Raw genomic sequence first — 25,996 nt, 5'->3', positions numbered from 1 at the left:
CATTAAATGTGGCTGGCCACCAGTCTGCATGGATGCCAATCTTCACTGGCGTGCCTTTGCTGTTCTGGTAGGCAGAGCGTGTCCCAGCCTTGAGCACTGGGGCAGCCCACGTCTGCTCTGGAGGAAGGTCTCATCCTTTGCAGCAGCCCTGTCCACCTTCGGGGGCATTTAAGTGGAAGGTGTCCTTCAGAGCCCCCTGCCAGCGTAATGTGAAAGCCTCTGAGGGAAAAGAAATTATCCTACTACTGGACATCCATTGAGTCAGGGGGCTTCGCCTATTCAATACGTTTACACACAAATATTCAGTCTGACTTCTGTATGCTTGCTGAAAGGAACACGCAGTGGGAGATTATTTTTTTTAACTTCATTTCCAAAACAAGTACCTCCAGCTACCATGCAAGCCTCTGAGAAGTGCCACTGTTCAGCGAGGTCCCTGGCTCCAGGGATGGCAGAGCAGGGTCGGGGTGCCCTGGCAGAGACACGGTACCTGCATCCATGGCTCCTGCCCAAGACGCGTCTACTTTCATCTCTTGTATCCATGTATTTCCACAGGTGGTAAATTCACTTGGAGATTTTTTATGAGGGGCAGTGAGAGGGAAATGAAATGAGTGGTGCCTGCCGGCAAGGGTACTTGCAATCATGCCGAGAAGTTGGAGGACTTCAGACAGCCCCAGGGCCTGGCAGGTGGAAATGCTCCTTCTGTGTCCTTTAGATACTCTCCTTCTTGTGCTTGGCCACCATCTCTGGGCTCTGCCAGCAGCCAGGGAAGCTGAGCGGGATCTCCGGTTAGGACCTGTGTCCTGGGCTTCACTGTCCATGATCTCCAGCAATTTTGCCCTTCTGCTGCTGGGAGAAGAGCAGCAGTTTTTGTGTTTTTAATTTAATTTATTTTCTCTAATTTCTTTGGAGATGTCAGAGATAAAAATCTGCATGGTAACAGTGATGATGAACGTGAGCGCACAGGGGGTAGGTCTTAAAACGTGCTTTGCTGCACTACCATGTGTTTCAGGACTGCCTATATTACAGAGAGCAGGGTGTCCAGGTTGCTCCTGACCAGCTTGTTTTTTGGTTAATTTCATTGCTTAATAGGAAAAAAAAAATAATCAAAGCCTGTGACTATTAGAGCTGCCCATCGTTACAGAGAGGAGCTTGCCTCCACCCTTACCTGATTAGATTGCAAGGAAACCAGGACATAAGCTGAGTGAGAGTTTCCCCAAGGAGAGCCAGAAATACAGGCACGTTTGTCACCATGGGAATGATTTTATTTGCACAGCCTGCGGGTAACTTGGGCATGCAAAGGCAATGCTCAGCACTTGGGCTGGAGGACACAAAAGGGAAGGCAGAGGGGATGCGGTCACCTTGGTGTAACGTGATGAAAGGGAAGGAGGTGTGAAACTGCAAAGGAAACAGAGATGGGGAGAGCTGTGGTGCGAGGAGTAAACCCAGGCTGGCAGCATGGGCCGAGCCCTGCCCGGTGCTGCCTGCACGCTGGCCGCAGTCCATAGCAGCACTGGCAGCGCAGAAACAGCAAGGCGGCAACCCGGGGAGTTTTGTTATTTGGTTTTCCCTATGAGGGAGGGATAAACCGCTGCGAGGACTGAACATGTTAAAGTCACGCTGCCTTGAGACTAACAGCAGATCCAGTCCTGCCTTGACCTGGGTGATGCTTTGCCTGTCTGCTTTGGGCCTTGGGATTCTGGGCAGGGGGACCTCAGGGTTGATTACCTGCTCATCTTTCTGGGACACAAGCCCTTCAGAGCAGGGCTTTGCACTGTCCTCAGATTTGTATGACCCCTTGCATGTTGTTTTCCAGAAGCAAACTCAGTGTTTTCCCTGCACGAACTATGAAACAAGCTCAGATATGCAGAGGCAGTCATTCAAACCTGCCTGCCTCCACCATAACCTTTCCTTTCCTCCTTGTCTGCTCTTTACATGACCTCTCTACATGCACCGATTTGTCCTTTTTCATCCCAGACTGTCAGGAGTAGATGGCAACAGACAGCTGCTTACACTATATCACATCCACCTGCACCATTCTCTTGGGAGAAACATCGTATTGTACAGCCATGAAAGATGATGGGGGCAACATCTGGGGACAGACACAGGGAGTGAGGGCCTACAAGGGAAACACTGTTATCCATCATTGGTGCAGGTGTACCCAGGCTTTTTGCACATTGATACTCAGTTATGGAGATTGTCAGACATAGAAAAGCCTCCCTGTTCCCACCAGGCAGTGGGAAGAGGATCCTAAAGTGCTCTGGAACATGAAACAGTCCTATTACAGCCTTTCTTTTTAAGTATTAATATTGAATGAAAACTAAAAGCATCCTAGCTAAAGTAGAAAACATTTCTAGGAGTCCAACTTCCTAAAACACAAACCAGAGAGAATCAGGGCCTTCTCTGGCTCAGACCTCCTCAGCCGGAACCACAGAGCATCAGAGCCTACCTGCAGCTGCTGCAGCACCACATCTCTCCAAAAGACATCCCAGGACTTCTCCCACACAAGCCCTCTCTTTAACTTGGTTATTAAAGACACCCGTGGAAAGCCATTGGGCTCATTGCCAGTCCTGTCCCTCATTATCAGGCACACCTGAGCATCCCATGTACACCCTTTAAGAGCAGAAAGCAAGGCTGGTTTAGGGTTTGGATGAGGTAGCAGGGTCTTCTTTTAGGGAGCCTCAGGCTGCCTGTCCATGAACAACCCCAGGTTCCCCAGGAGTGGAGCCTCCATAACTGAATTGCTTCTTGGAGTAGCTATGAGGAGGTACTTTTTAAGTCTCTATTAAAGCAGATAGGTGGTTGGGCATGGGTTTACCATGGGTCATGCAAACATCTGGGAAGTTTTTGCTGGCTCTCTGGTGCTGCTGCTGGCACTTGAGTGGCTGTGCCCCTGGCCAGCTCTGGCTGAAAACCAACCTGGGAAAAACTGAAGTCTTTGGTGGGGCCAGGGAAGGGGATGTGTCCTTGGAAGCAGAGTGGAAGGAGGCTGTGCTCCCTTCTAGGTAGCAATGTTATGGCCTTCATTTGGCTTCAGTGGGTTGTGCTATGTGTCATGCAGGATTGGTTTCCCTGGCAGAGTGACAACGTTAATGTGCACCTCTCTCCCAGGAGGATTAGCTGACTGGTCTTGTGGTCCCATGGAGAGCAGGTACCATTGATCCTTCTCAGTCTCCTCTTCTGCTTGTCTCTGAGTGAGCATGCAGTGTCTGCATGTGCTCTGTCAGCTCATTCCCAGGCACGTATTTTAAGTGTTTAATAACAAAATACAAGCTCACTTTATTCCTAAATCATAGGTATTGTCATGGGGAAGAAAAAAGTCACTTGGTAGCCTGTGGTGACCAGAAAAGACTTAAGCCCACCTTCTTATCAGGGGATTTGTCCCTCCTGGGCTGGGCAGCCCCAGGGGTCACTTTGCAGCCCTTGGGGGCAGAGTTCTTGGTCCTGGTCCACCATGCAGCTAGGTGCAAATGGAAATATGAGATCTGAACTGATCTGACTAGGATTCCTCCTGCGTTTGCCTTTACTCTGCATGTTTCTTGGGTACAAAAATGTCTCAAGAGCAGATTAATGGCTGAATGGGAGCAAGGAGTTGTCGTGAGCTTTTTAACCTGATGCTAAACATCCTAGAGGTGACTTTCTGCTCTGTGCAGTGCAGGACTAGAAAATGGGACAGCCACAGATACAAAGTACGGTAGGGTATGTCTAGCCTACCTCATCCCTGCTGTGTTTTAGGCTCCAGACTTGTCCCTTCTCCCATGAACCTGAACAGAGACACCCAGTCAATGGGGAGGGAATATTTTTCCCCAGAGAGCCAACCCAGCTCAGATTTTTTTTTTCCCCCCCACAATAATGGAGCTGCTCACTCCTGGTTTCAGTTGGTGCTCAGCATCCTTCCCTCTCTTTCTTTGGGATGTGCAGCCTTTCCCTTCTCTCTCTAACACCCTGCTACCTACTGGGGCTGCCCATCCTCACCTCTTTCTGTACAACTAGATTAATCCAGAGCCTCTGTACCTGGCCTTTACTTGACACAGGTTTTCCTGTGAGTCAGGCCAATTTTTCACCTGTATCAGCTCAGCTGATGAAAGTCGTAACTGCTCTCTGCAAACCTTGCTGTGGACTATGGGACTGTATGGAGAACTGCATCTCCCTGCCCTACCCCCAGGCTCACAGAAACATGCAGTTGCAACCCAGCAGTCTTTCAGGTAGGCATTCACGTCTTTTCTGTGACTTTGCTGTAATTCTGTGAGTTGTGGCCGTTGGCAGCACTGACACTGCTACCTGCACTACTGTGAACCCGTGATGAGCCACCACTCAGTTCTGACCTGCCATCTTGGCTCTCTGCAAACGCAGGGAGCAGCCTCTGGGACCATCACAATCCATCTTTAATGATCTTTTTTGCAAGCATAACAGAATAAGATATTGTGAAACTGAAGACCCGAGACTCTTGGGAACATTTATGAAATCTGTACCCCAAAGACCTCCACTTCCTCCACCTAATTCTGTGTTTTTGTTTACACTTTAAGAAAAGTATCTTAGCCTGTATTATCTGAGACAAGCACTGCTGGTAGCAGGCTGGAGATGCTGTTCAGTTCTTTGGGATGCGTTTCCTCAGGGCAAAGGCTTTTTTTTTTTCCTTTTTTCCTGAATGGCTCGTTAGATCCTATTTAGGTGGAAACAGCACTTGTTTCACTTGGGAGATACTTGCAGCTGTCTGCCAGGCAAGCGCTATCTACCTGGAACTATTTTGGAGGATACTGCTCTGCAATTCAACAGTAATTGTAACAAGATCACACAGGTGTATTAGCAAACTGGGAGCTTTGCTGAGTGATAATATTAAATGAGCAATAAGCTGTTTGCCAATTTGAGGTTTATTTGTTCCTTCATGTGTGTGAGTGAGTTTAGAGCTGGTTGCTTTCAGTGATTGTTGTCCTGATTCAGATTCACAAAACCCACAGAGCATTTAGCACAGGGGAATACTCGTGCTAGAAGTCAGCCAAAAGGCTGGAGAGGGACAGATAGCCCCACTGTGCATACGACCTGCTGAAACCTGCAAGATCAGGGAGGGAGAGTGATTATTTAGCAAAGTTCATGGAGAAGCAATAGGAGAAAGTGAACAAAAATCCCCCACTTGACAAGAGTCCACCTTATCCTGGATGATGCTCTGCTGGGCTGGGAAGGGTCTTCCCCTTGCATTGACTCCATTCTAGCCTTTATGTGTCACAAGCCACAACATTTCTACCATTCTGTGGATGCCTTTTCTGGATTACTTCTGTATTAGGAATAACACATTCCTTTATCCTTGCAGCCAGAGAAAAAAAGTCTAATAGCATTCAAGAGAGGCTCTTCCAGAAAGAGCACAACTGGGTTTGACTTTAGAGGAACTCTGGTGCAGAAAGTTTTGTTGCCTTGTGCCATACCTTGATGGCATCTCCATAGATCCACTGTGAGCCTCCAGCCCAACCACAGAGAGCAGACCATGGGAAGCAGATACAAGCTACAAGGAGAGGCCCAAGGGCTGGTGGTCAGCCACACATATTCCCTCACTAACTGAGGTAAACGCCTTTATGTTAAGAAATTGGAGCCTGCTTTGAACAGACAGATATAAGATTGAAGAGATTGCTTCAGGAGCCAGCTCCAGCCTCCTGTTATTGCATGTCATATAAATTTGCTTGCAAATGTGCTCTGCTCCGTTATAAAATCAGTTCAATTTAATGCCCCAACTCCTGGAAAGCTCCTCTAAAACCTCCCTACTTGGTCACTTAGAAACTTGCTTCTGATTTTCACCCTAAAGTCATTCCAGCTCTGTTGAAATTAAATATTCCTGATGCAAAATAATTTTGGGGGCTTGAACAGCTTTTTTTGTTTCCCCTCTCTTTTGCATTTACAGGGATAAATCGGATCCCCCGTCAGCTGTTTCTTTTTCCTGGACTCCTGAGCTCCTGCTCACAAGACCACCTCAACCTCACTGTGGTTATGCGTAGCCTGTCCCTGCACTGCTTCGGGGTTGAAAGCCTCCCCTTTAAGCATGGGTGGTCTGCTCCTCATGCTGTCCTAGCCCAGACCCTCCTGCAGCCAGCCACAGAGGTATCAACACTGCACAAGAGCTGCTGGGGATGCTGTTTGCCACAGCGTTGCAGGATCACGTTTGTCTTTTTCAGCCCAGAAGCACCTTGGTCATTCAAAATCACCGTATGTTCAGTGAGAACACGAAGTCTTTGTTAGGGACACACAGCTACCAGACTTCCTCAAGGAGCTCAGTTACCTTCTCTCTGTTCTAGGGGCAGACATGTCAGACAAGGAAACGTATCTTTCTGCTTCTGATGTGTGCAGGACTTTACAGCAGCAAGTGTAGGAATATTATTTGTACCAGAAGGCATATACTGCAGCCTTGTGAGACCAGCCTGCTTGAAGTGGAAGCCTCACAAATTTAGCAAATTTCTAATATTTGTGCATTAGGGACTGAGAAATTTTATAATGGAATGCCACACCTTTGGCATTGTTCCACACCAGATCAGCTCCAGACCTGCCCGAGTCTCATCTGGGACTAAACCCCACATTGCTCCCTCGCATCCTGTCTGCTTTAGCTGCGGGGAAAGGATCTGAGCTACTCCTGAAGCCAAAGGGTCTTTAAATGACAGAAACCCCTGGCTACAAAAAGTCAAAAAATACAGAGGAAAAGCACAAAAGGGCAGAGCAGCTAAAGCCCAGAGGAGCTGAAGATGTCCTTCAGCAAAGCAGAAGCCCTTGGTGTCCCTCCTGTCTGCATTTCCTTCCGAGACCGGAGGTGCAGTGAGCACTTTCACGCTGTGATGCTCTAAGCTGTGGGGCTGGGAGGGGGAGCATTGCCTTGTCAGGGGCAGCGTTGGGAGGGCTTCCACTTCTCTTTAATGGCAGAATTCCTTTGTTTCCTGCTCATCAGTTCAAATGTTGAATTGTCAAAACAAGTCATTACAAAAGGGAATTAAACAGCTCCTTTCATTTTCCACAATACTTGTTTTATTCCCAAGAAACCTTTTTGGCCGCACTGTAATTTAATGGGCATAAGACAAATGTACTGATTAACGAACTCTTTCTAAATTTACTCACTTAGTGTAACAAAAGGGAGCTTTACCTTGCAATGATGGGATTTGAATGACAGGTGCTTTTGAGGGGCAGGTCAGGATATGAGGCCAAATAAGGACCCATCCTGGGGAAACATGTTGGTCTGTTCCTCTACACCTCTCCAGCTGTTCATGCATGTGAGGCAGAGCACTGAACTGGAGAAAGAGGTTCAGGCCTCTAAAATACACTTGGTGCCGTTCAGTACAAGGCAGTCTTTCTCCCAGCGTGCTCAGTCTGGTTGTGGCAACAGCAGAGTTGTGTGTCCTGTGAGTCATAGAATCATTATGGTTGGAAGAGACCTCAAAGATCATCAAGTCTAACCTTCTACCCAATGCCACCATGCCCACTAAACCATGTATCGAAGCACCACATCTAAACGTTTTTTGAACACCTCCAGGGATGGTGAGTCCACCACCTCCTTGGGGAGCCTGTTCCAAGAGTCTGAGGTCATGGTACAAGAGGAAAGTTTCATGTGTGTTATTTTCTGCTGTGATCTTTTGAAGGCTATGGCTATTTTCAGACCTCATCCTGTGATGCTCGACGGGGGCTGCAGGCATAGATTCGAGTGTTTTCTGGACCATGAGCAATGGTGCTCAGCTAATGCTGCTGGAAAAGCAACAAGGTGGTGAACGCGTTTCCTAGCATTTTTCTTTCTCTGCTTTTGCAGAGGAAGGGCACAACCCCCAAGCCAAAGTTTGAAGTCCCCGATGTTTTTGAGTGAATTTGGTCTTTGGGTTTCAGTATAGCACCCGTGTCCTAGCCCATGAATGGTGGCTAGTGGCTACCTTCATGGCTGGCTAATGGAGATTGGCTAACTGCTTATTCTGCAATGAGATGTCTTCCATGTCACAGCAAGGGAAAACCCTGAGTCATGGTGACGCCTGATTCAGCTGTGGTGTCTGGACTGGATGAATCACCTGATCGGCTTCACGTACTTGTAAAGAGGGGGGGCAAAATCCAAGGAGCTGCCACTAAAACCAGTTCATTCAGGCCTGCAGCCAACATTCCAGATGTCCTGAATCTTCCAGGACATGTGGCAGAAAGGGAAAAAAAAAAACCAGCTCTTTAACACTTAATTCACAGAAATTTTTATGCTTTTTCTTATCCTTGCTGCCATAGCTTATGAGAGTATGAAGGCACTCTAGGGATGCAGGCAAAGATTTAAGACATAATCCCTTCAATTTCAGACACTTTAAAAATATGAATGCACCACAAGAGTAACTGCCTCTCCCAGGTCCAAGAAATGTTGGTAGTATGTGAAAGGGAAGGTCAGAAAGGACAAAAGAAGCCTCAATCCTGCTCTCTAGCAAATTCAACAGCAAAACTCCTATCGACTGTGCTGAAATTGGGACCTTGAAGAAAGTGTCTTATGCTGAAGTGCTCTGAGGATATTTTAAAACCAGATTAATAAATAATTGGACCATCTGCATCAGAGTCTGTAAGTGGAGTGACACACGGAGAGTGTCTGTAAATGGAACAGCTTCAAATATGCAGAGTAAAATACACAGTGGAATGGATTTTTTTCTGTAATAGACATAATTATTGCCAATTCGGGTCTCTATTGCAAGCACAATGAGAGGCACTGCCTGAGAGATGGGCTAATTTCTCCTAAGAACTGAACAGACAAATAGTAAAAGATTGTTCCTGCTCTACAGGGGGGACCATCATATTAATAAGACAGACCAGGGTCAGGAGCAATACCAAGGAAATGGCTTGCCCAAGGGCATGCAGCAGATCAGCTTCCCATTTCCTAGAGTTCAGCTGGTCTCCTTTGATTATTGACAGAAGGTGATATTGTCTCTAAAGCCACCAATATCTGTTGCATCTCCTCCCATCACTACTAGGCACTGTCTGCCCTGGACTGGACAATTGTGTTTTAATTACTATTCCTCTTGGGGTTGCAACAGTGGTTGGAGCTAATGTTTCACAGCAACAGTCCTCATAAGAACAGGGCCAGACCAAAAGTTCATTGAAAGAGGACACTTTTGAATCACTGAGTTTAATAACTCCTAATCCTTCTTTCAGGCGTTTCATTCTTTTTCCTCCTGCAACATCCCAAAGACATGAGCTGCCCAGCTACTGCATTGTTCTTCCTTTTGCTGCCTTTTGACCTGTTATCTGGTAACTGGGCACCCTTTGGCTCTTGCATTGGAAGAAGTAGGGAATACTTCCTTGTTCTTATACTCCACTCCATTCTGGATTTTATAGCTTTCTACCCTATAGTCCCCACTACCATTCCTTTGCCAAGACAAGGTGAGCTAGTTATTTAGCTTCTTCCTTTCTAGAAACACAGCAAAAGAAAGTGGTGTATTTTTTTTTGGGGGGGAGGAGGGGAATGGATGTTTCATTTGCATAACCTATAGACAGTAGCAACATCAGACTTTTTAAAAACCTGAAGTGGAGAGGAACATTGAGAAAGGCACTGACAGCAAGAGAAACACTTGAGAGACTCTGAGGGTGGGCTTTATCACATCTAATGTGCAGTGCTCCCATGCAGACATCTCTATCTGAGGTTGTCTCCTTGGGATTCTGGTTTAGGGGTGAGTCAAGACAGCTGAGAGAGGGCTGGGTTTGTTTGGCTTATTTTGGGTGAGATGAGGTGAGATGATGCCTGTCCTACAGCCCACTGTCTCTAATGGAGGCTGAGGCAGATGTGGACACCTGCTTTTTGATGTGATGTCACCAATCTTAAGTAAGAGTCTAAGGCTGGGAGCTGTAGCAGTAACCATTAACCAGTCACAGTCGATGAGCTAGTCTTGACACTTCCTTGCTGTGCCATACCCATTATTAATCCATAGGGATAGTGCCTGGTTTCTAGATGTTTCTGGAGGTATATGGGGTGCGGTGTGCTCACCTTCCTCTGTGCACCTGGAAATTTCCCTTCTCTGATTTTAATGGCAGAAATTATGTCTCAAGAAATCTGAGATGTGATATTTTTAGGCTTTTTCCTGCACAATCAGGCTGACTAGAATTTAAATTTTCTATAAATGCAAAAATATTTTTGATCAGTTGACATCTCATTTACACTAATCGTCTTTGAATATAATTAGCTTTTATAGGGATAACTTTCCTCATTTTTAAATTGTAGTTGAAATTGCATTATATGTATATAAAGGGGGAGACAGACTTTCTGTTTCAGTTGATTTAAATATATCTTTACTGTGAATAACGCCCATTATATTTTTTTGAGAACAAAGAAGAAAAATAATCTATATCTTACTTCATTTCTTTTGGTCTTCTCATGAGCAAAAGAAAACAGCAGCATTAGCATGAAACAGATGCTAAATATATTAAATCCATGCCAAAGACCCAGAAAAATGTCTTTTCTCATGGTAGCAATGGAGTCTATCTCTAGTGATAAAACTATAAAGGAGTAGAGCATCCCCTTGAAAAAAGGGAAGGTCCCACCTGGCTGGTAGAACAGATACTGCTGCCAGGAACAGCCAGCCCCTGACTTCAGACACTTGCCAATGTACGACCCAAAGAGCGGGACAATGCCAGGACTGTACCCATGAGCGGACAACTGCAGGGGTGCCAGGAGACACAAACCACACAAAACCTGCAGCACCTCTCTCCAGGCACTGCTCTGTAATCAAGGCAAGGCCATGACTGAGGACCTCACCAGAGCAAGCAGTTACAGATGATGGGAACTAAAAATGTGGGAGAGCATGGAGAAGTGAAAATAGCAGGTGTTGCCATGTGGATCCCATCCTTTCACTTTCCTCTGCTTTCCCTAATGTGGTTGTGAGTGTCCAAGAAAATGCATGAAAAGAGATGAACAAAAAGGGTTATTTTGGTCAGGACGGACCTGACATACATCCACACTGCACCCTCAGGATAACCCGCGTTCCCTGCTCTCATTTAAAGCAGTCTAAGGCCAGTCCTTCCTGGCATCAGTGGGTGCTTGACCACATCTCTACGCTCAGGCCCATCAGCCCTCACCATGCAAGAGCCTCTGGTGGAGTCTTCAGTCATAACCTGTACCCAGACCCTTCACCCGATGGGATGGCAACATTTCTGAAACTCGTGGCTGCCTTTTATGCTCCATGGTCTTATGGGTAAGAAGATGGTTTTCATAAGCAACTTTTACCCCAGACTGCCTGACCATCCCCTTCTGAAATTCCTGACTGTGGGATAGGGCAAGGTGGCCATCACAGCCTCTGTGGGAGATCTGGGACAGGAAGCATGGATGGCAGCTCTGGATTGTCACTGCTGGTAGGTTTGATAATGGTTTAATCCTTGTGCAATGCCTCCTCTCTGCATCCAGTCATTCAATGAATGTAAAGCAGAAATAAAAGAATTGCCTCATTAAAATCTGGTCACAGCACTGAAGATAACACCCCTGTCTTTGTCAGATATGAAGTCATGCAAGCCCCAGCAAGGAAAGGAAATCATAGAGGGAGTAAAATGTACCTCCTGTCCCTCAGACACCTGCCGCTCCTTTGCGGTCCCATCAATGGCTGCCGTCAGCACGTAACATCTCTGGCAGTAATGAATGACTGACAGCGCTGCACGAATCCCTGCTGGAGAGCTGTCAGTCAGGGGCTCCCGGGAGGAAACGCAAGAGGAACCTGATTGAAGAAATAACCCCCAATGCAGATCTCCGGTGACTCCCCTCCCCACCCTCATCACCAGATCCAGGTGCACTCTGAGGACTGATGTCTCCGAGTTGTGCAAATGCAGCCATGGCTCCTTCTCTCCCTGCTCAGCACAGACACCTTCACCCTTTGGGGTTTAACACCCTTAACTCTTGGTTGAAGGCTTGTCCCCTTGCTCCTGGCCTCTCCTTGAGCATGGCCCAAGCCGGAGAGCCATCTACTACCTGTTCCCCTTTCACCAAAACTCCTGACTCCCCCAAAGGCCCCCTGACTCCATCCCAGCCCCGCTAACCCTGAGCTGTGAGCACATCCCGGCATCTCACTCCTTCGAAACCACCCCATCCAGGGCTCAGGACAAGAAACAATGTTCAGCTCTTCTCCTGGCAGGACCACTCCACATTGGCATTTGCTGACCAGGATTTAGACTGGTGAGCTAGAAAGGAAAAAACCCATTATTTTTCCTGATTCCACTCCCCTGGAGCTCACAGATGCTATGAACGCTCTGGGTTTTCAGAAGGAAGCAACATCTGACTGCTCTGCGGACAAACTCCTGGAGAAGTCAAGTAGCAGTTAATTTTCAGATTTGAAGAAAAGGAAGGGACACAATAGAAATCTAGATCTTAGAAAAACCTGTTCAAAGAGCCTCCGAAAAGGCCTTCTCCCCCAAGATTTAGCGCCAAAAAAAAAAAGCTTTTAAATGCACTGCACTCTAGAGATGTGCCCTGGGCAGCATTGTTAGAAAAAGTGGAAGGTTGGAGCTGATCCGAACCAAAGTGGCACAAAAGCTGCTGAGTTCAAGTCTGAAACCCTCCCTGGAGGGCTGCCCACATTAAATCTGTCTGACTCTCTCGCTTCAGCCTCTTGCTAGGGATGGGAGCTGAAAGCAAAGGTCTGATCCACAGCAAATGCCTCCCTCGTGGCAGCTGTGGGGGTTTGATTTAACAGGGGGGTTGCAGGCAGGTGCAGACATCTCCAGCCTGGTATTTGGCAGCTGGGTCACAGCTGCCCATGGAGGTTGGCCCAGCACTGCCCTGGGATGTCTCCTCCTGCACCGCTATGTGTGAGGACACGGCTGGGGACCGGGATGGAGAGGTGATGCTCCCACTGCTGGATGGGGTTGCCTTTGGGGGTACAAGCTGGTTGTCTACAAGCTTCTCCAGAGACACCTCCTCGTGTTTCCACAATGAGCAGTTGGTTGCTTTCAAACCACCCTGCAGTGGTGCTGATTCAACACCAAGGAGCTCTGGTACCCTGGGTACTGAGGGTGCACGCCTCTCGGCACAGCTCCCAGGCAGGGGGGGCTCAGGAGAGCAGGTTACTCAGATTGTTCCTTTTTCCCTCAAATTTACACACTGTAATGATGGTTTCAGGTTGGCTCTGAGTGATTCACCAAGATCCCACAGGAGGTCTGTGGCAAAATTTGGTTTCTACCCCATTTCCTCTTTAAATGAGAACCCTAAATGACTTCTTATTTCTCCTGAGCAACATGTAGATTTTGGTGCAGGCCAAGCAATAGATTTTGAGACAACTTCAGAGAAGAATAACTGTTAACATAGGACTCTCACCTGCAAAACTGACCATTGCAGGGCCATGAGTAAGGAAAATAATTTAAAATCAATTTTTTGTGTGCGCCACAAACTGGATTCAGTCTGTGGTAATGGGACCAGGATGCAGAGCATGCAAATGAGATCATTAGTCCTCACACGAAGCAGGGGTTGTATGACGCTCCAGACGCTGGAGCTGAAATGTTGCAGACCTCTAGTCATGGGTTGGCTTTCAATCTTGGCAGGTTTTCATCAGCCCCAATGTCAGCTAGACAACTTGACAAGCCACTCACGGCAGCATCCCCTGGTCACAAAATGGCTCACAAAAGTGTCCAGACACAAGTGCCTTAGACTGCAGCATCTTTTCGGTCGATTGGCAAAAAGAGAACATACACTTGGTGGAAAATACGGTGTACTGTGACTGTAAATACTATGTGAATTATTAATTTGCTGTTTACTAACTTCAATATTTTTCTATTCAATTATTCTCTGCAAAGGACTGCTCTGATTTTTAAATAATACAAAAATTATTTTTTGTACATATTTACAGGAAGAATTTTTGCACATCTTTTTCCTTGAATAGATTTTGAGTTATTTGTTGCATGTTTTATTAAAGCACCTGTTTAATAATTAAGGAGGGTATATAATTATATGTAAGGCTACTGAATAATTCGTATTGCAGTATTTATTAACACCGTATTGAAAATACAACCCCTCTCATACGAGGTTTTTTCAGGATTACTTCATGGGACTTTATAGGCAGAGGGAGCCACTGCCTCCAATTTACTGCTGGGGAAACTGAGGCACGGGAAGGGCAGATGCCTCAGGGGACTAAATATGGACTTAAGCATCAAACCCAGGACTCAAGACCCAGCACAGAGCTCCAGCCATCAAACACTGCAGCCGCCTGGCACATTTTGCAATCCTCTGTAACACTCCCAACCAAACACAACCTCTGTGAACAAAGCAATAAACTCCCTGGCAAAAGGAGTGTGGAAAACTAATCCTTATTGCTCTTGCCAGCATTCAGTAGGCAGTTATCGACCTCAGCATTCAAAGAGACAGGTCCCAGATCCTCTGCGCAGATGATATTTAAACACAAGGCCTTAAAAGTTATCTGGGAAAACTCGCTGACTCAGGAAAAGGAGTGTTTCACGTTTAGGCTGAACCCAATAGCACGTGATGTGACGTAATTTACTGTTCATAACACACAACTCAAGGGCCTGCAAGCTGTGAAACATTTAAATCAGCAATGAGGGTGACTTTGAATGCTGTTACTGAAACATGGTGGAAAAGCCTTCAGCTAAAGGGACAGGGAGTTTGCAGTTGTTCTGTTCCTTGCCAGCCCCGAGAAAACTAGCCCTAAAGGGAGTGGGTTTCTGCTTAAATGCAAGAATCTCAGCCCAGTTTTTCACTTATTTATTAATTATTTGCAGCAGTAACCCCCAGACACAGGGTAGGACCGGACAGGGGTATAAATGTAGCTGAAAAAAATGTAAACCTGTAACAACTGATCTCGTCCAAGGCAACACTTGCTCCTAACTCTTGCTTTTCATTAAACGCAGACCCAGTACCTGAGCTGAGAGCTACAGACCAGGGTTCCATCAGCACCTGGTAAACACAACACGAGAGCTGCAGGTTGAAATGGCGCAGGAGCAACAACTGCATGGGGCTAGGAGGAGCCTCGGCTGTGGGCGCAGGAAGGTGGGCACATCACAGGCTGGAGGAGATTTGCTTCCCAGCTCTCCTTGACAATAGGGAATTAGCCACCCCGTGCTGAGCTGCCCACTTTTTTTACCTGTGAGGCTTGCATGTGGCATGAGCTTTGTTCTGTCCTTGCTATGAATTCAGAGTCAACACATACAAAAATCTCTTCCAAATTGGATTTGAGAAAATCTAGCCCATCCTCTGCCCTCAGCATCCCCCAAATACCACAGTGCCTTTGTGCAGATCTTTACACAAAGATCCTGGTAACTGCTGATTAGTGTCAGGTGAAGGACACATTTTTTGCTCCGGTCTACAGCGTGTGTCTCCCATGGAAATTAAAAGAAATTGATTTTGTGCCACCTCCCCTGCCAACAGGACCTGTTCCCCCTCAGTGACAATCTCGGCTTTCTTTGTGGCAGCAGTTTCTAGCCCTGTTGCATCCAAACTTTTCCACGGATGATCTACTTCCTAGAGCACTGCTGGGTTCATTTCATTTCATAGCTCTATTCCTAGGAATGTACTTGTAAGGGGTTTGTGACCCCGCTGGCTAAGGGGACCTCTAATTTGGGAACTATTAATCCAGAGGTCACAGCTCTGGTGTATGAGACAACATCGAGACTGGCTTGACCCTACTTTCAACTGGAGACCTGGTGATGCCAAGGTTGATCTTTATGGGGAACCTAATCCTGGTTTCTTTCTTGGAAAAGTGAGACCTTTTTGGACTATACCGATGTAGTAGTGAGGGAACAATTCATGGGAAGCTCTACTGCCTTCTGGAAAACAAAGAAAAGTGGCAGGTCCTGCCTTAATGTGCTTGCTTCCACAAGGCTGACGTTGGAGCAGGTCTAAATCACCATGATGCTGCAGAGCACAGAGGCTTAGTTCAGTCAGCCCAGCTGGATCCAAACCTGCCACTGTGAGACAGCACCACAAAACCAGCCTCAGGACTGCAAACTGACATATAAAATTCTGCTTCTGTTAATGGTGTGAGATGGAACTTGTAGAAAAGTGCTCAGATCACCTCTCTCGGGCTTCTTAGTTCATTTACCCAGCTGGTGCTTCCCACGCCAGCCAGGCTGGCGACAATGCACCATTGCTCAAGATGTACCATTTCCCCAGGTAATGACAATGACACAGAGCCTGGGTCTTCTCCTGCCTACTGGGAAGCAGCTGAGCCCATGGCCATGGGCATGCAGGAGAACCAGTTTTGGGTGCCAGTCACATGCAGGAGGAGTCATGCCAGTCACTCCAAGAGGAGTACATGTCACAGCCAACCTCAGAGAGGTCCCCAACATAGAAACCTTCTAAAAATCCAGTCCTGCTTGGCACTGATCTCCCTGTGCTGGGAACCCCCAAATTTACATGCTGCAGATGAAGCCAAGTGGTAGAGTCCAACCACTGACACTTCTTGGCTTATTCTTATGATCTTACTGATTAACCATGCCCAGCACACCCCAAAGACCTTCTCTTTGAGACATGGACCATGGAGCCACCACGCCCTGCGGAGAGGGCAGTGACAGAGGCAGGCAGACGTCTGGGGCATGGCCCTACCCCTATACAAGGAGCCCTTTCGATTCACCACACTGCTGCTCCCCCTATGTAGAGGTCCTTGCACATCATTCAACCTTATTCCATCAGATGCACAAACCTAAGGTCATCACTGTAGAGAAACTGGCAGAGCACATAGCTCTGCTGCGCCATAGTGATCAAAATGTGGTTTCTCACCTCCTCTCTGATCTCCTCCTCCCCTCTCCTCAGCAAGAAGCTTGGCAAAGCCATGGGTGTCACTGTTTGGGGGCAATACTGCTGTGGTTACCAGGACATAACTTGGAGCTCTGCAGCCCTGATAGCCATGATGATGCTTGGTTTGGATATGGTTTCCACTCCCCACCTGGGACCACTCAGTTTTCCTCTAGGAGCCGATATAAGAACTCGTCCCCCAAAATGATGCTACTCCCAAGCATAGCTGCTCATTTCTTCCCCATCCCAAAGAGACGCTGTGGTATGCTGGATAATGCACTCCAATTCGCAAAGCAGAGCCTTCCCCGTCAGTTGGGAGCGCTTATAATTACAATTCCCATTATTGTAAATTGTGTACGCAGTCCTGTAAAACATGACACTTTAATCCTATTAATTGCTGTGTTTCCAATTCTTGCCAGCGATTTACCCTCCCCTCCCCCACCCCCAAACACCCAACACCCAAAAAAGAAATTATTCGGTCAAATCTGCAGCATAACACTGCAGCCACAGGAGAGCCCAGGCTGCTGCAGCTGGGTTTGGGGCTCCTGACCAGCTGTCCTGAGGCACAGTTCAACAGGGGGCTGTAGAGTCCTTCTTCCAGCTGTCGGCAAGGTCTGCTCTTCCCACAGGATTAATACCACCAAGGCTTTGACAAATTCCAGGTTCACTGATGCCAGCTGCTTCTCCCTCTCCCCAGTTCTGCTCAGCCTTGCCCTTCCCCAGAGGAAGTTTGAGCTTAATTAGTTCAAGCCCTGAGCTTAGACTCCTTTCTGGTCTCCGATGCTCAGCTCTGCATCATGGTTGACGCTCACTCCAGACCCTGCAGGCTGCCAGGAAGGAGTGTGCTAGCTTGCCAGGAAAATGGGGGTTCAGCACCCCCAAAATGATGCCCCAAATGACCCCAAACCTCTCTGTGTGTACTCTGCAGGCATAGGTGGGTTAGTTCCTATCTCCTGCCCAAATTTCAGCATTCTCCCTAGGAAGAAGTCCCTGTCCTTCAGCTCACCTGTTTCCTGAGCACTTCCAGTGTCTGGCCCTGTTTGAGCTGTTGTGTCTTTGGTGACAGTCACCTTCTTCCCTCTCACCAGAAGTCCTGTCAGCAGCAGGAACCCAAGTCTTGTCTTTGCAAACAGCCCTGGAGCCCTTTAAGTGGAAAATAATGTAGCAGATGCAAAAGCTCTATATGTGGCAAGGATTGAGTGGGTTTAAGTACTAACAATTTTTCTGTCTGGAACATATGTGAGGACCCCAAAGGGTTTTGCAAACAATGGTGAGTCTCTGATCATGTTGGGATGTGGGAAGACAAAGAAACCATGTCGAATCAGAAATGGAAGCAAAGGGAGATGGTGAGGAACCAGGAAGGGGACAGGGGTCCTGCCCACCTTTGTCTTCTCCTACACGTGGGATGTCTCACTGGGTTCACAGGAGAGGAAAGGGAACACCAGCACCTCAGCCCCCCTTTGAGTTATTCTCCACCCGAACAAGAAAGAGCAGAGTGGAGAACACAAAAGCATGACATGGAGATCTTCCCCAGAGCCAGGCGCTAGCACAAGAGCCCCAAGACCTGAATCTGACTCTTTTCTAATCCCTCACCAAGTGGACTTTCATCATACTCATAATTAGGATAATAATTTAAAGAGATAGTTGAATACTCAAATCTGCTAATCCTTCAGTGGAGCCTCTTTCCTTTAGTCTCTCTGGTTCACTAATACATGAAAATGTAGCGAGGTACCCACTGCCCTCATTAGAGGAAAACTTTACCCTCCTCCTCTCGGCCTTGGAGGCATGCCAGGGATGAAGGGAGGGCACAAAGGCAGCCCTCTGACCGCTTGAGACATGTGGGAACTTTGAAAACCATCAGCCTGGGCTTGCTTCAAGACCGATGTCACAACAGAGGCTGGTTGTCATGGTAACAGGTTATGAGCTATCAAAAACTATCCACAAAAAAGATATCACAAAGAGAGATGGCAACTGGGGCAAGAGGAGGACGGACACACAGCAGGGAAGGGGATGCCAAAAGGTGGCTTTTCCCCTCGATGAGGGGGAAGGCAGAGTGAGACCTGACATCCATGTAGAAGAGGCTGCAAAAATCCACCACTTCTCTTTGGTTCCTGTACAGGTGCCAACAGGAAGCAGATCAAGACGGCTTTTGAGCATGAGAGAGGAGATGCAGATGCGCAGGCTCCTGATTTCCCCTGCCATGGAGGTCAGGGTGAGGAAGTTCCCATATGCCTTTTCCCTGCCAAAGCTGGAGAACTTTATAGGGGAGAAAAAACAACTGATGCCAAAGAAGGAGGAGGTGTGAGACAATGAAGAGCCTCAAACCCTCCTGTGCAAATACTACTGAGCCCTCCATTTGGAGGGAGACCAAAGCCTACGGCCTGGTGGTTAGGAACTGGGGCTGTGTGGAGGAGGAAGGCACTGCATAGGGACAACTCCAAGCTTCCTGCTCCATTTGACCAGACGAACATTCTCCTCTTTGCTATCATTTCTGCCGACACAATGGGCCACCCTGCTCTTCCTGTGACAAAGCTTGGTTTGCCACCAATGTGCTGCTTTTGCACATCTCCTCCAGCCTTTTTGTTAGTGCCCTGACCAGTGTGCTTCCTTGGTGGGTGGCGGGGAGACCCCCTGTCACGACCAGCAATACCAGTGCCAGCATCTGCCAGGCGAGAGCTGATGCACTTACTGGGCTAGGAGCAGTCACAAGTGGGAAGCCATTGTTAATTAATCAGATATGCCGTGTAATAGCATTAATCACAACCAATATATTAGATAGGGATGATGAAGATGCTGTGCAGTCTCTGTCAGATAGCAAATACACCCACACGTCCCAGCACAGCCACACACAATCCTTGGGACGCCCATGCTCTTTGCCTAATCCTCCCCAGTTGATGACAGCATCAAGTTCTCTTTTGGTCTCTGCTTCTGGGACCCTGCCATTCTCCTCTCCCCTGCCAGCTTCTGAGTTCACCCTGCCAGTTTGCCTCCCTCCCTCTTCCCTGTGCCCTGCCTGTACCCCTTGTTTTTCTCCAGTGATGTAATTTGGAGAGCTGCTCTGAGAGGCACCCGTCTCATCCACACACGCCTCCATCTCCAGGGCTGGCAAAGGCTTCGGGAAAGGCTGGGATTGAGACCTCACCGTGCTGTTGTGTAGGTGGGCAGTGAGGGCTGTGCTGCTCCCTTCAGAGGCCCTCTGCTCCACCAGAAAAGCACGTTAGCCTTCGCCAGAGCTGAGTGACAGTAGAGACTGCCTAAAAATGCAGCATGCTCACACCATTCATCTCAATTGCTCTTCCCATGTTTTCCTGAGGAGCAAACTCCCATCGTCTCTTCTCCTGGTGTCCCTCATCCCAAGAGCAAGAATTTTGTGCTGGAAAGGCATCTGCACTTGGGTAAAGGGTCCTTCCAGAAAAAACACTCCTCCCTTCCCACACACGCAGCCATACCCCGCCCTGCACAAGCTGGAAGGCTAATGCATTTTCTAGGGCGCCTGCCACTGCAGAAGTAAGAGGCATCTTTGAGATAACAAGACTTCATTTCAAACAGGAATGTTTTTCATGGCAGGCACAGTGAATAAATGTAAGAAAGACGTCTATTCTTGCTTCAAGTCCTGCTCTCCCTAACGCACACGGAAAAGAAACTCCAGACATACCAAAAACTTTGACAGAGATAATGACCAGACCAAGTTTAAAAACTGAAAATCATGCCTCAATCTTGGGTAAAAAAAAAAAGAAAACTAAAAGCATTCCATTAAAAGCAGATGAGAGGATATGAAAAACGCTTTTGGAGGCTAAATAATAATAATAAAAATAAACCCCCCCAACAAATTGGCAGAAAAGCCTAGTGAGTCATTTAATGCTCTCCATACAGCCAGCAGGAGCTGGGTAATTTATATCCCTCCACAGCACAGTCTCGGGGCAGGTCACTCAGGGAGAGTATCTTCAAACCCACCATGTTTTCAGCTGTGAAGAACTAAAGGCCCTTTCCCAGGCCCACTTGGGCTGGAGAGGAGGTTTCTACCTGCACTGGAGACACGACGAAGCAGGTTGGGAACTGTTTTTTGATGGTGAACAAAGCAGCCTGTGCAGCAGGTCCGCTGTGCCCCGGGAAGTCAGTGCTGGCAGGGCAGGACCAGGGCTGGAGAACCCCAGCAGGAGCTGGGAGTGTTATGCACAAGGTGTAAACAGGCCCAGGAGAAAGGATGTTACAGGAGAAGCTGCGTGAGAGGCATTTGAAGAATCCATGCGATCTCCTACTACATGTGAAGGCTGAAGGAATAATTGCATACAAAGTTTGCTCTGCGGCTGATGAAGTCCAGAGGCCTCCTCTGAGTGAAGGAGAAATGCAAAGCGGTCGCTCTGGGATGGACCAGCAAGCATGGTCAGGCTCCTCCTTGCTCAGCTGCCCTTTTGCCATCTTTTTTGGACCCTGATTTGCAGGGCTATGAGATGCTTAGAGATAATTCTAGGTGGAAGGGTCTGCCATGTTATGTGGGGCAACAGGAGACTGCTTCCCACAGAGACCAGCCACCTCAATGACTGTCTCAGCTTGTACTTTCCACGCTTTCATGAGATCTCAGGAAAGCTGAAGCTAGCCATTTAAAGTGGATCTTGCAATTTCTCAGTGGAAAAATACAGTCCTTTGAATACCAGCTGAAAAGTCTGCTGCTTCTCGGTCAGGTCAAGGAATGGAGCTTGATTCCCAGCTGCACTTCCTGGGAGCATTTGATTTTTTTTCCTCGCAGAGAGCATTAGGTATGTTCATAACTTCAGGTGCTGGAGAGGTTGCACTGCCTTGCACAGATGGCTGAGGTACAATGGGACCGTCACCAGAGGCTACCTCTGAAGAGCCTGCACAGGCTACAGGTAATTAGCCACAGATAATGCCAAACCCAGTTGCCTGCTGGTCAGTTGGGGCTGTCCTCAGATAGCCATGTCTTGACAGGCCACCAGCTGGACAGTGAGTGGAAGTTTAAATACTGACCTGAATGATTTGCGTCTTACCTCTCTTCTCTCTAAAAAGCCATGAGAGCTGAGACAAAGCCGAGACAAAGCCTTGGTGTCTGTGCTTGCTGTGCCCTTGTTCATGACATCAGGAGCTGGACCAGAGCAAATCTCCTCTCTATGCCTCCTGACAGCAGACCTGGCTACTTAGGTGGGATGAAGAGTGTGTGTAGAGATTTCGATCTTTCCTAAATTTAATATTCTGTGTTCAAAGGAGACTTTACTCTGGTTAAGATCTAGGATAACATTTCTTTAACTAGATGTAGATTACAAAGATGAACTGGCTGATTTATAGCTCTAGTTTTTGATCAGGGAGAAGAAACCAGAGATGATGAAATAGTCATAAGTTCAAAGTTATTTTTATTTTTGCTAGTGGATGAGTCTCAAATGACTAAAAGAAACAAATCCAGCTGGGATTAACCAGCTGTATGTATAGAATTATATATCTAATGTTGGAATCTCAAATCCTCCTCTCCCAGCTAAAACTTCATGCCAACATCTTCATACCTGTAGCCACCTTCTTTATTATTTTTGGCAAATGGGTGCTGGGTGTGTGAAGAACAGCAGGGTTACAGACTCTGGTACATATAATGGTGGGTGATTTACAGGAGACTTTTCTGAACTGACTGTTGTTATAGAGGAGACTTTGAACTTGGGTAGATCAAGTCGCATGACTCCAAGGCAAGCCTCAATCCCAAATAAAGGACTTGTGCTCCTCTTACAAGTAGTTTTCCTTTTCTTGTTATTCCTTTTGAGAGCCTGTTTCTGAATTTCTCTCTTTTGAGAACTGGTGCTGACTGCTAGTGTGCATCGCTCTTTTACGCTATGGTCTCCCACCCCCCGCAGAGCTAGAATAGCCCAGCATTTCTCCTTCGGACTTTGCTTTCTTAGGCTAAACACATGCTTGGTGTCTTCCTCTCATCCAACGGGGTCTCCATGCCTGTGGCCATCCTAGAAACCCTCCACTGCCTAAGTCTCCCCAGGAGGGCTTGCCAATTCCATGGTCATGATTTTCCGGCCTCTGCAGGAAACACCTGGCCTACTAGGTCCAGCATTGCCCTTTCCAGCTGCAACACTGGCAGTCCAGGCTGTTATTCCCTGTAGCCCGACTCCATTTCATGTAATTTCTATCACCGAGAGTAATCCAAAGCTGAGACTCTCGTTCTCCTTTCCACAGCCAGTACCTCTGAATCTCATGTCATCAGCAGATTTCATTAGCGCATTCCTGTAATAGCCCACCAAGCCACTCTGTCCTTCAATCAGGCTTTCCCTGCCCCTCAGGAAACCTGATAAGCAGAAACCACCATGCCAGCAGCCATGGCTAGGGCTGTGCCAGCAGTGCAGGGACTGCAGTTCTGGTGCTTATTCTGGAAGTATCCAGAGATGGAGAAAGCTGGAGAGATTGCAACTCTCTGCTACACATAATTTTGTTTTCTTTTCCTTTTTTCTTATCTCTTATTTTTACACCTTGTGTTTTCCCAACCTTCTCATGTTCTTTGTCTTTAAGGTGCAAAAAAGAACGTGAATGCATATTTGTATATACTGTGAACATCCATGATGGCTGCATAGAAAAGGATCTTTTCAAGGGAGCTGAGCAGTCCCTTCTGTAGCCCTAGTGGGGCTAGTGTTCACAGGTCCCTGAGGCTTGAAGCTATCACCCATGACCTCAAGTATGTGTGGTTAAACATCCTACCCTGTGTGTTTTGTGGAAGCCCAGGGGTACACAGAGAGGATGTGTTAACCACCACGGGGGCACTGACTTCCAAGGATCAGCACTCTGATCCACTCTTCCTGCCCAGACAGCTAATCATTTCCTTGCTTACTAAGAAATTCAGTCAGTGTTAAGTTACATGTTTGACTGACTGTCGTAAATGCCTTTAGTTGGGATTTACAACCAAACAGGCAGGCAGCTCCTTAAGCTTTTTCTTAGCATTCTTAAGGATTAATTATTTTTAGTCTGAACATTGTAGCTGAGTGTATCTGTTACCCAAGACGTTTCACTTCTGCCGTACTAACAGGACAGAATGGGAACTGGGTCCCTGGTATGCACGTAGTATTTGCACAACTCTGCGATTAACATGTACCCTTATATCTGCTAAGCTTCATGCACTGGGCATGAAATCCCACAACCGCTTCTCCATCGCATGGTCTGACACACTGGGGGCACCTCCTGGGCCCTCACCCAACCATCACCATATCACCTCTTGGGAAACCACATTCTTCCTCTGGAAGGTCCAGTGCCACCTGAAGGCATCAAATTTACTGCTCACCTACTTGACACATGGAGAGGAAGCGTACATATGTCCATAGGTAACTGGAAATGTGGCAGATTAGGGCCCAAAGCAGGGAGGCAGGAGACTACCACTAAAAGTAGTAATTTACCCTCAATGCCACTAGTGCTGGCAGGCCGACCACAACTTAATAACTAAGGAGAGATCTAGGCAGACTGCAGGAACAATGATTTCCCCAGTGTGGCAAGTGTCCCAGACACTTGTCTGGATGCCCTTTCACCAGGATACTGTTGTTTGGATGCCCTTTCCAAAAGTGTAATGAGAACTTTCATATCCTCCAGCAGGAACAGGCACTGCCATTCTGACTGAAAGCAAGCTTCTTGAGATAAACACAAGCCCTAACATCACGCTGTGGACTGGAGGCAGGTGGGAGATATCTCCTTAACTCAGTAACACTGCTCCAGGCAGTCTGTTGGGTCTGGACTGGAAGGGTCCCCAAGCAGCAGGCAGACCCGTTGTGGTGACAGTGGGATCATTTCCAACAATTACTCTTCTTTCTACCCTCCCCGAAGCTTGGAGTTTTCTGCTTAGCCTTCTCCCTCAAGTCATCTTGAGGACACTTCAGTCCTTGGCACAGTTTGGCCAGCTCGACATCCCTTTCCTGACTCTTCACAAACCACAGAGAAGAGGACAGGAAAGTCTTTGGGGACCTGACACAAAACGAGCTGAGTGCATTAAACCACACTGGTTAGTAAGGGATTCACGTTTCGCAGACAACATCACAAGCAGCATGCAAAGATACAGGATTGGACATCGTTAAGTCCCCAGCTCAGGGGCGTATCCCACCCACTGCTCCCAGGTGGCAGTAATGACAGCATGTCCTCAGACTGCCAGGATGCGAAACCAGGCATTTACACTGAGGGAGGAAGATGTGGTCAAGGAGCATGGCTTGGTCAGAAATGCAAAGGCAGAGATCCTCTTCAAGACTTGACATGTCTGGTCAGGCAGGACACGTCCTGGCTTTAGAGCAGTTTTATTATTCGGGGCCCCGGTCCCAGTGCTAGCAAGGTAGCAGCTCATGAAGGTAGCGATGGGAACAGTTACATGAAGCTGCTCAAACTTACAAACTCCCAGTAAGTTTCAGGCTGAGCTTTGGATCAATTCTTATTGCCTCCAGATTGCTTCACTCATCCCTCCTGAGTACTCTTGAACAAATCACAAAAATGCTGACCAGATTCTTACAACATACTTTCTAATAAGCCCTTTAGGAAAGCAGAGTTGACAGCATCTAACAGTTTTTTCTTCTTTCTTCTTTTTTAAAACTAGCTCCACATCCTCTGCCAAATGCAAGGATGCCAAGTATGATTGGGCTGTGGATGGCACCATTCATTTGTGTCAATCCTCTTCATGCTAGATGAGCAGACAGGACATATGAGCCTATCCTTAACAAAGTGTGCACAAGAAATAAACAGAAGATTTCTGCAAATCAGTAAACTTCCAAGTGCAAGATTAACCCAAGGACTGCTAGATGCAGAGAGGAGCCGCTATAATTTGGAAAAGTTAAGAATGTTCTTTTACCTGCAATTCCTGTAAATACATCCTGGAAGGGGATATGGTGGAGGAGAGGTCTCCAAGACCATACCACACTGTACTTCATCTCCATGGACCAGGCTGTGGCAAATCAGCATCTCAGACAGAGTGTGTCTAGCCTCTCAAACACAGCCAGCACCTTATCCTCATGTCTTGAGGTTAGTCTGCTCATCTGGACCATCTGGAGTGCACTCTGACTCCCCAAAAGCCTCCTACAACTTCAGAGGTGAAAAGCAGAACTGTGAGTCCATGTCTGGGAAAACCTGCCTCTCCGGTGAGCAGAGAGAGAAGCTTAATCTGCTTAGATTAATGAAGAGAAGGTGAAGACGTGACACGACTGCAATCTGTTAAGTACTACCGCTGGGAGAAGGCTTTTAATAGTGGAGGGCTTTTCAATCTAGTAGACAGGCAGACTGAGATCCAGTGGATGGAAGATGAAGACGGGCAGATACAGTCTAGAAATAAAGTGCATTTTTTTT

The 25,996-nt window shown here is 47.4% G+C and overlaps 1 protein-coding gene across 1 annotated transcript in view; it reads right to left on the bottom strand.

Moving 5' to 3' along the window:
* LOC104168342 (E3 ubiquitin-protein ligase MARCH4-like) overlaps positions 1 to 11,788 on the bottom strand; it is a 56,878-nt gene extending 45,090 nt beyond the window's left edge. The window contains exons 1-2 of the mRNA XM_009708911.1: positions 11,725 to 11,788; positions 11,515 to 11,672 (exon numbers count right to left, since the gene is read on the bottom strand). Of these exons, the coding sequence (XP_009707213.1) occupies positions 11,515 to 11,672; positions 11,725 to 11,788 (222 nt within the window). The remainder of the gene's footprint in view (positions 1 to 11,514; positions 11,673 to 11,724) is intronic.
* Positions 11,789 to 25,996: the final 14,208 nt, after the last annotated feature.

Source organism: Cariama cristata, unplaced genomic scaffold (assembly GCF_000690535.1).
Source record: "Cariama cristata isolate BGI_N322 unplaced genomic scaffold, ASM69053v1 scaffold7951, whole genome shotgun sequence".
Lineage (NCBI taxonomy): Eukaryota > Metazoa > Chordata > Aves > Cariamiformes > Cariamidae > Cariama > Cariama cristata.
Note: the sequence above shows the minus strand (reverse complement) of the source record. Positions and strands in the feature narration are given on the sequence as shown.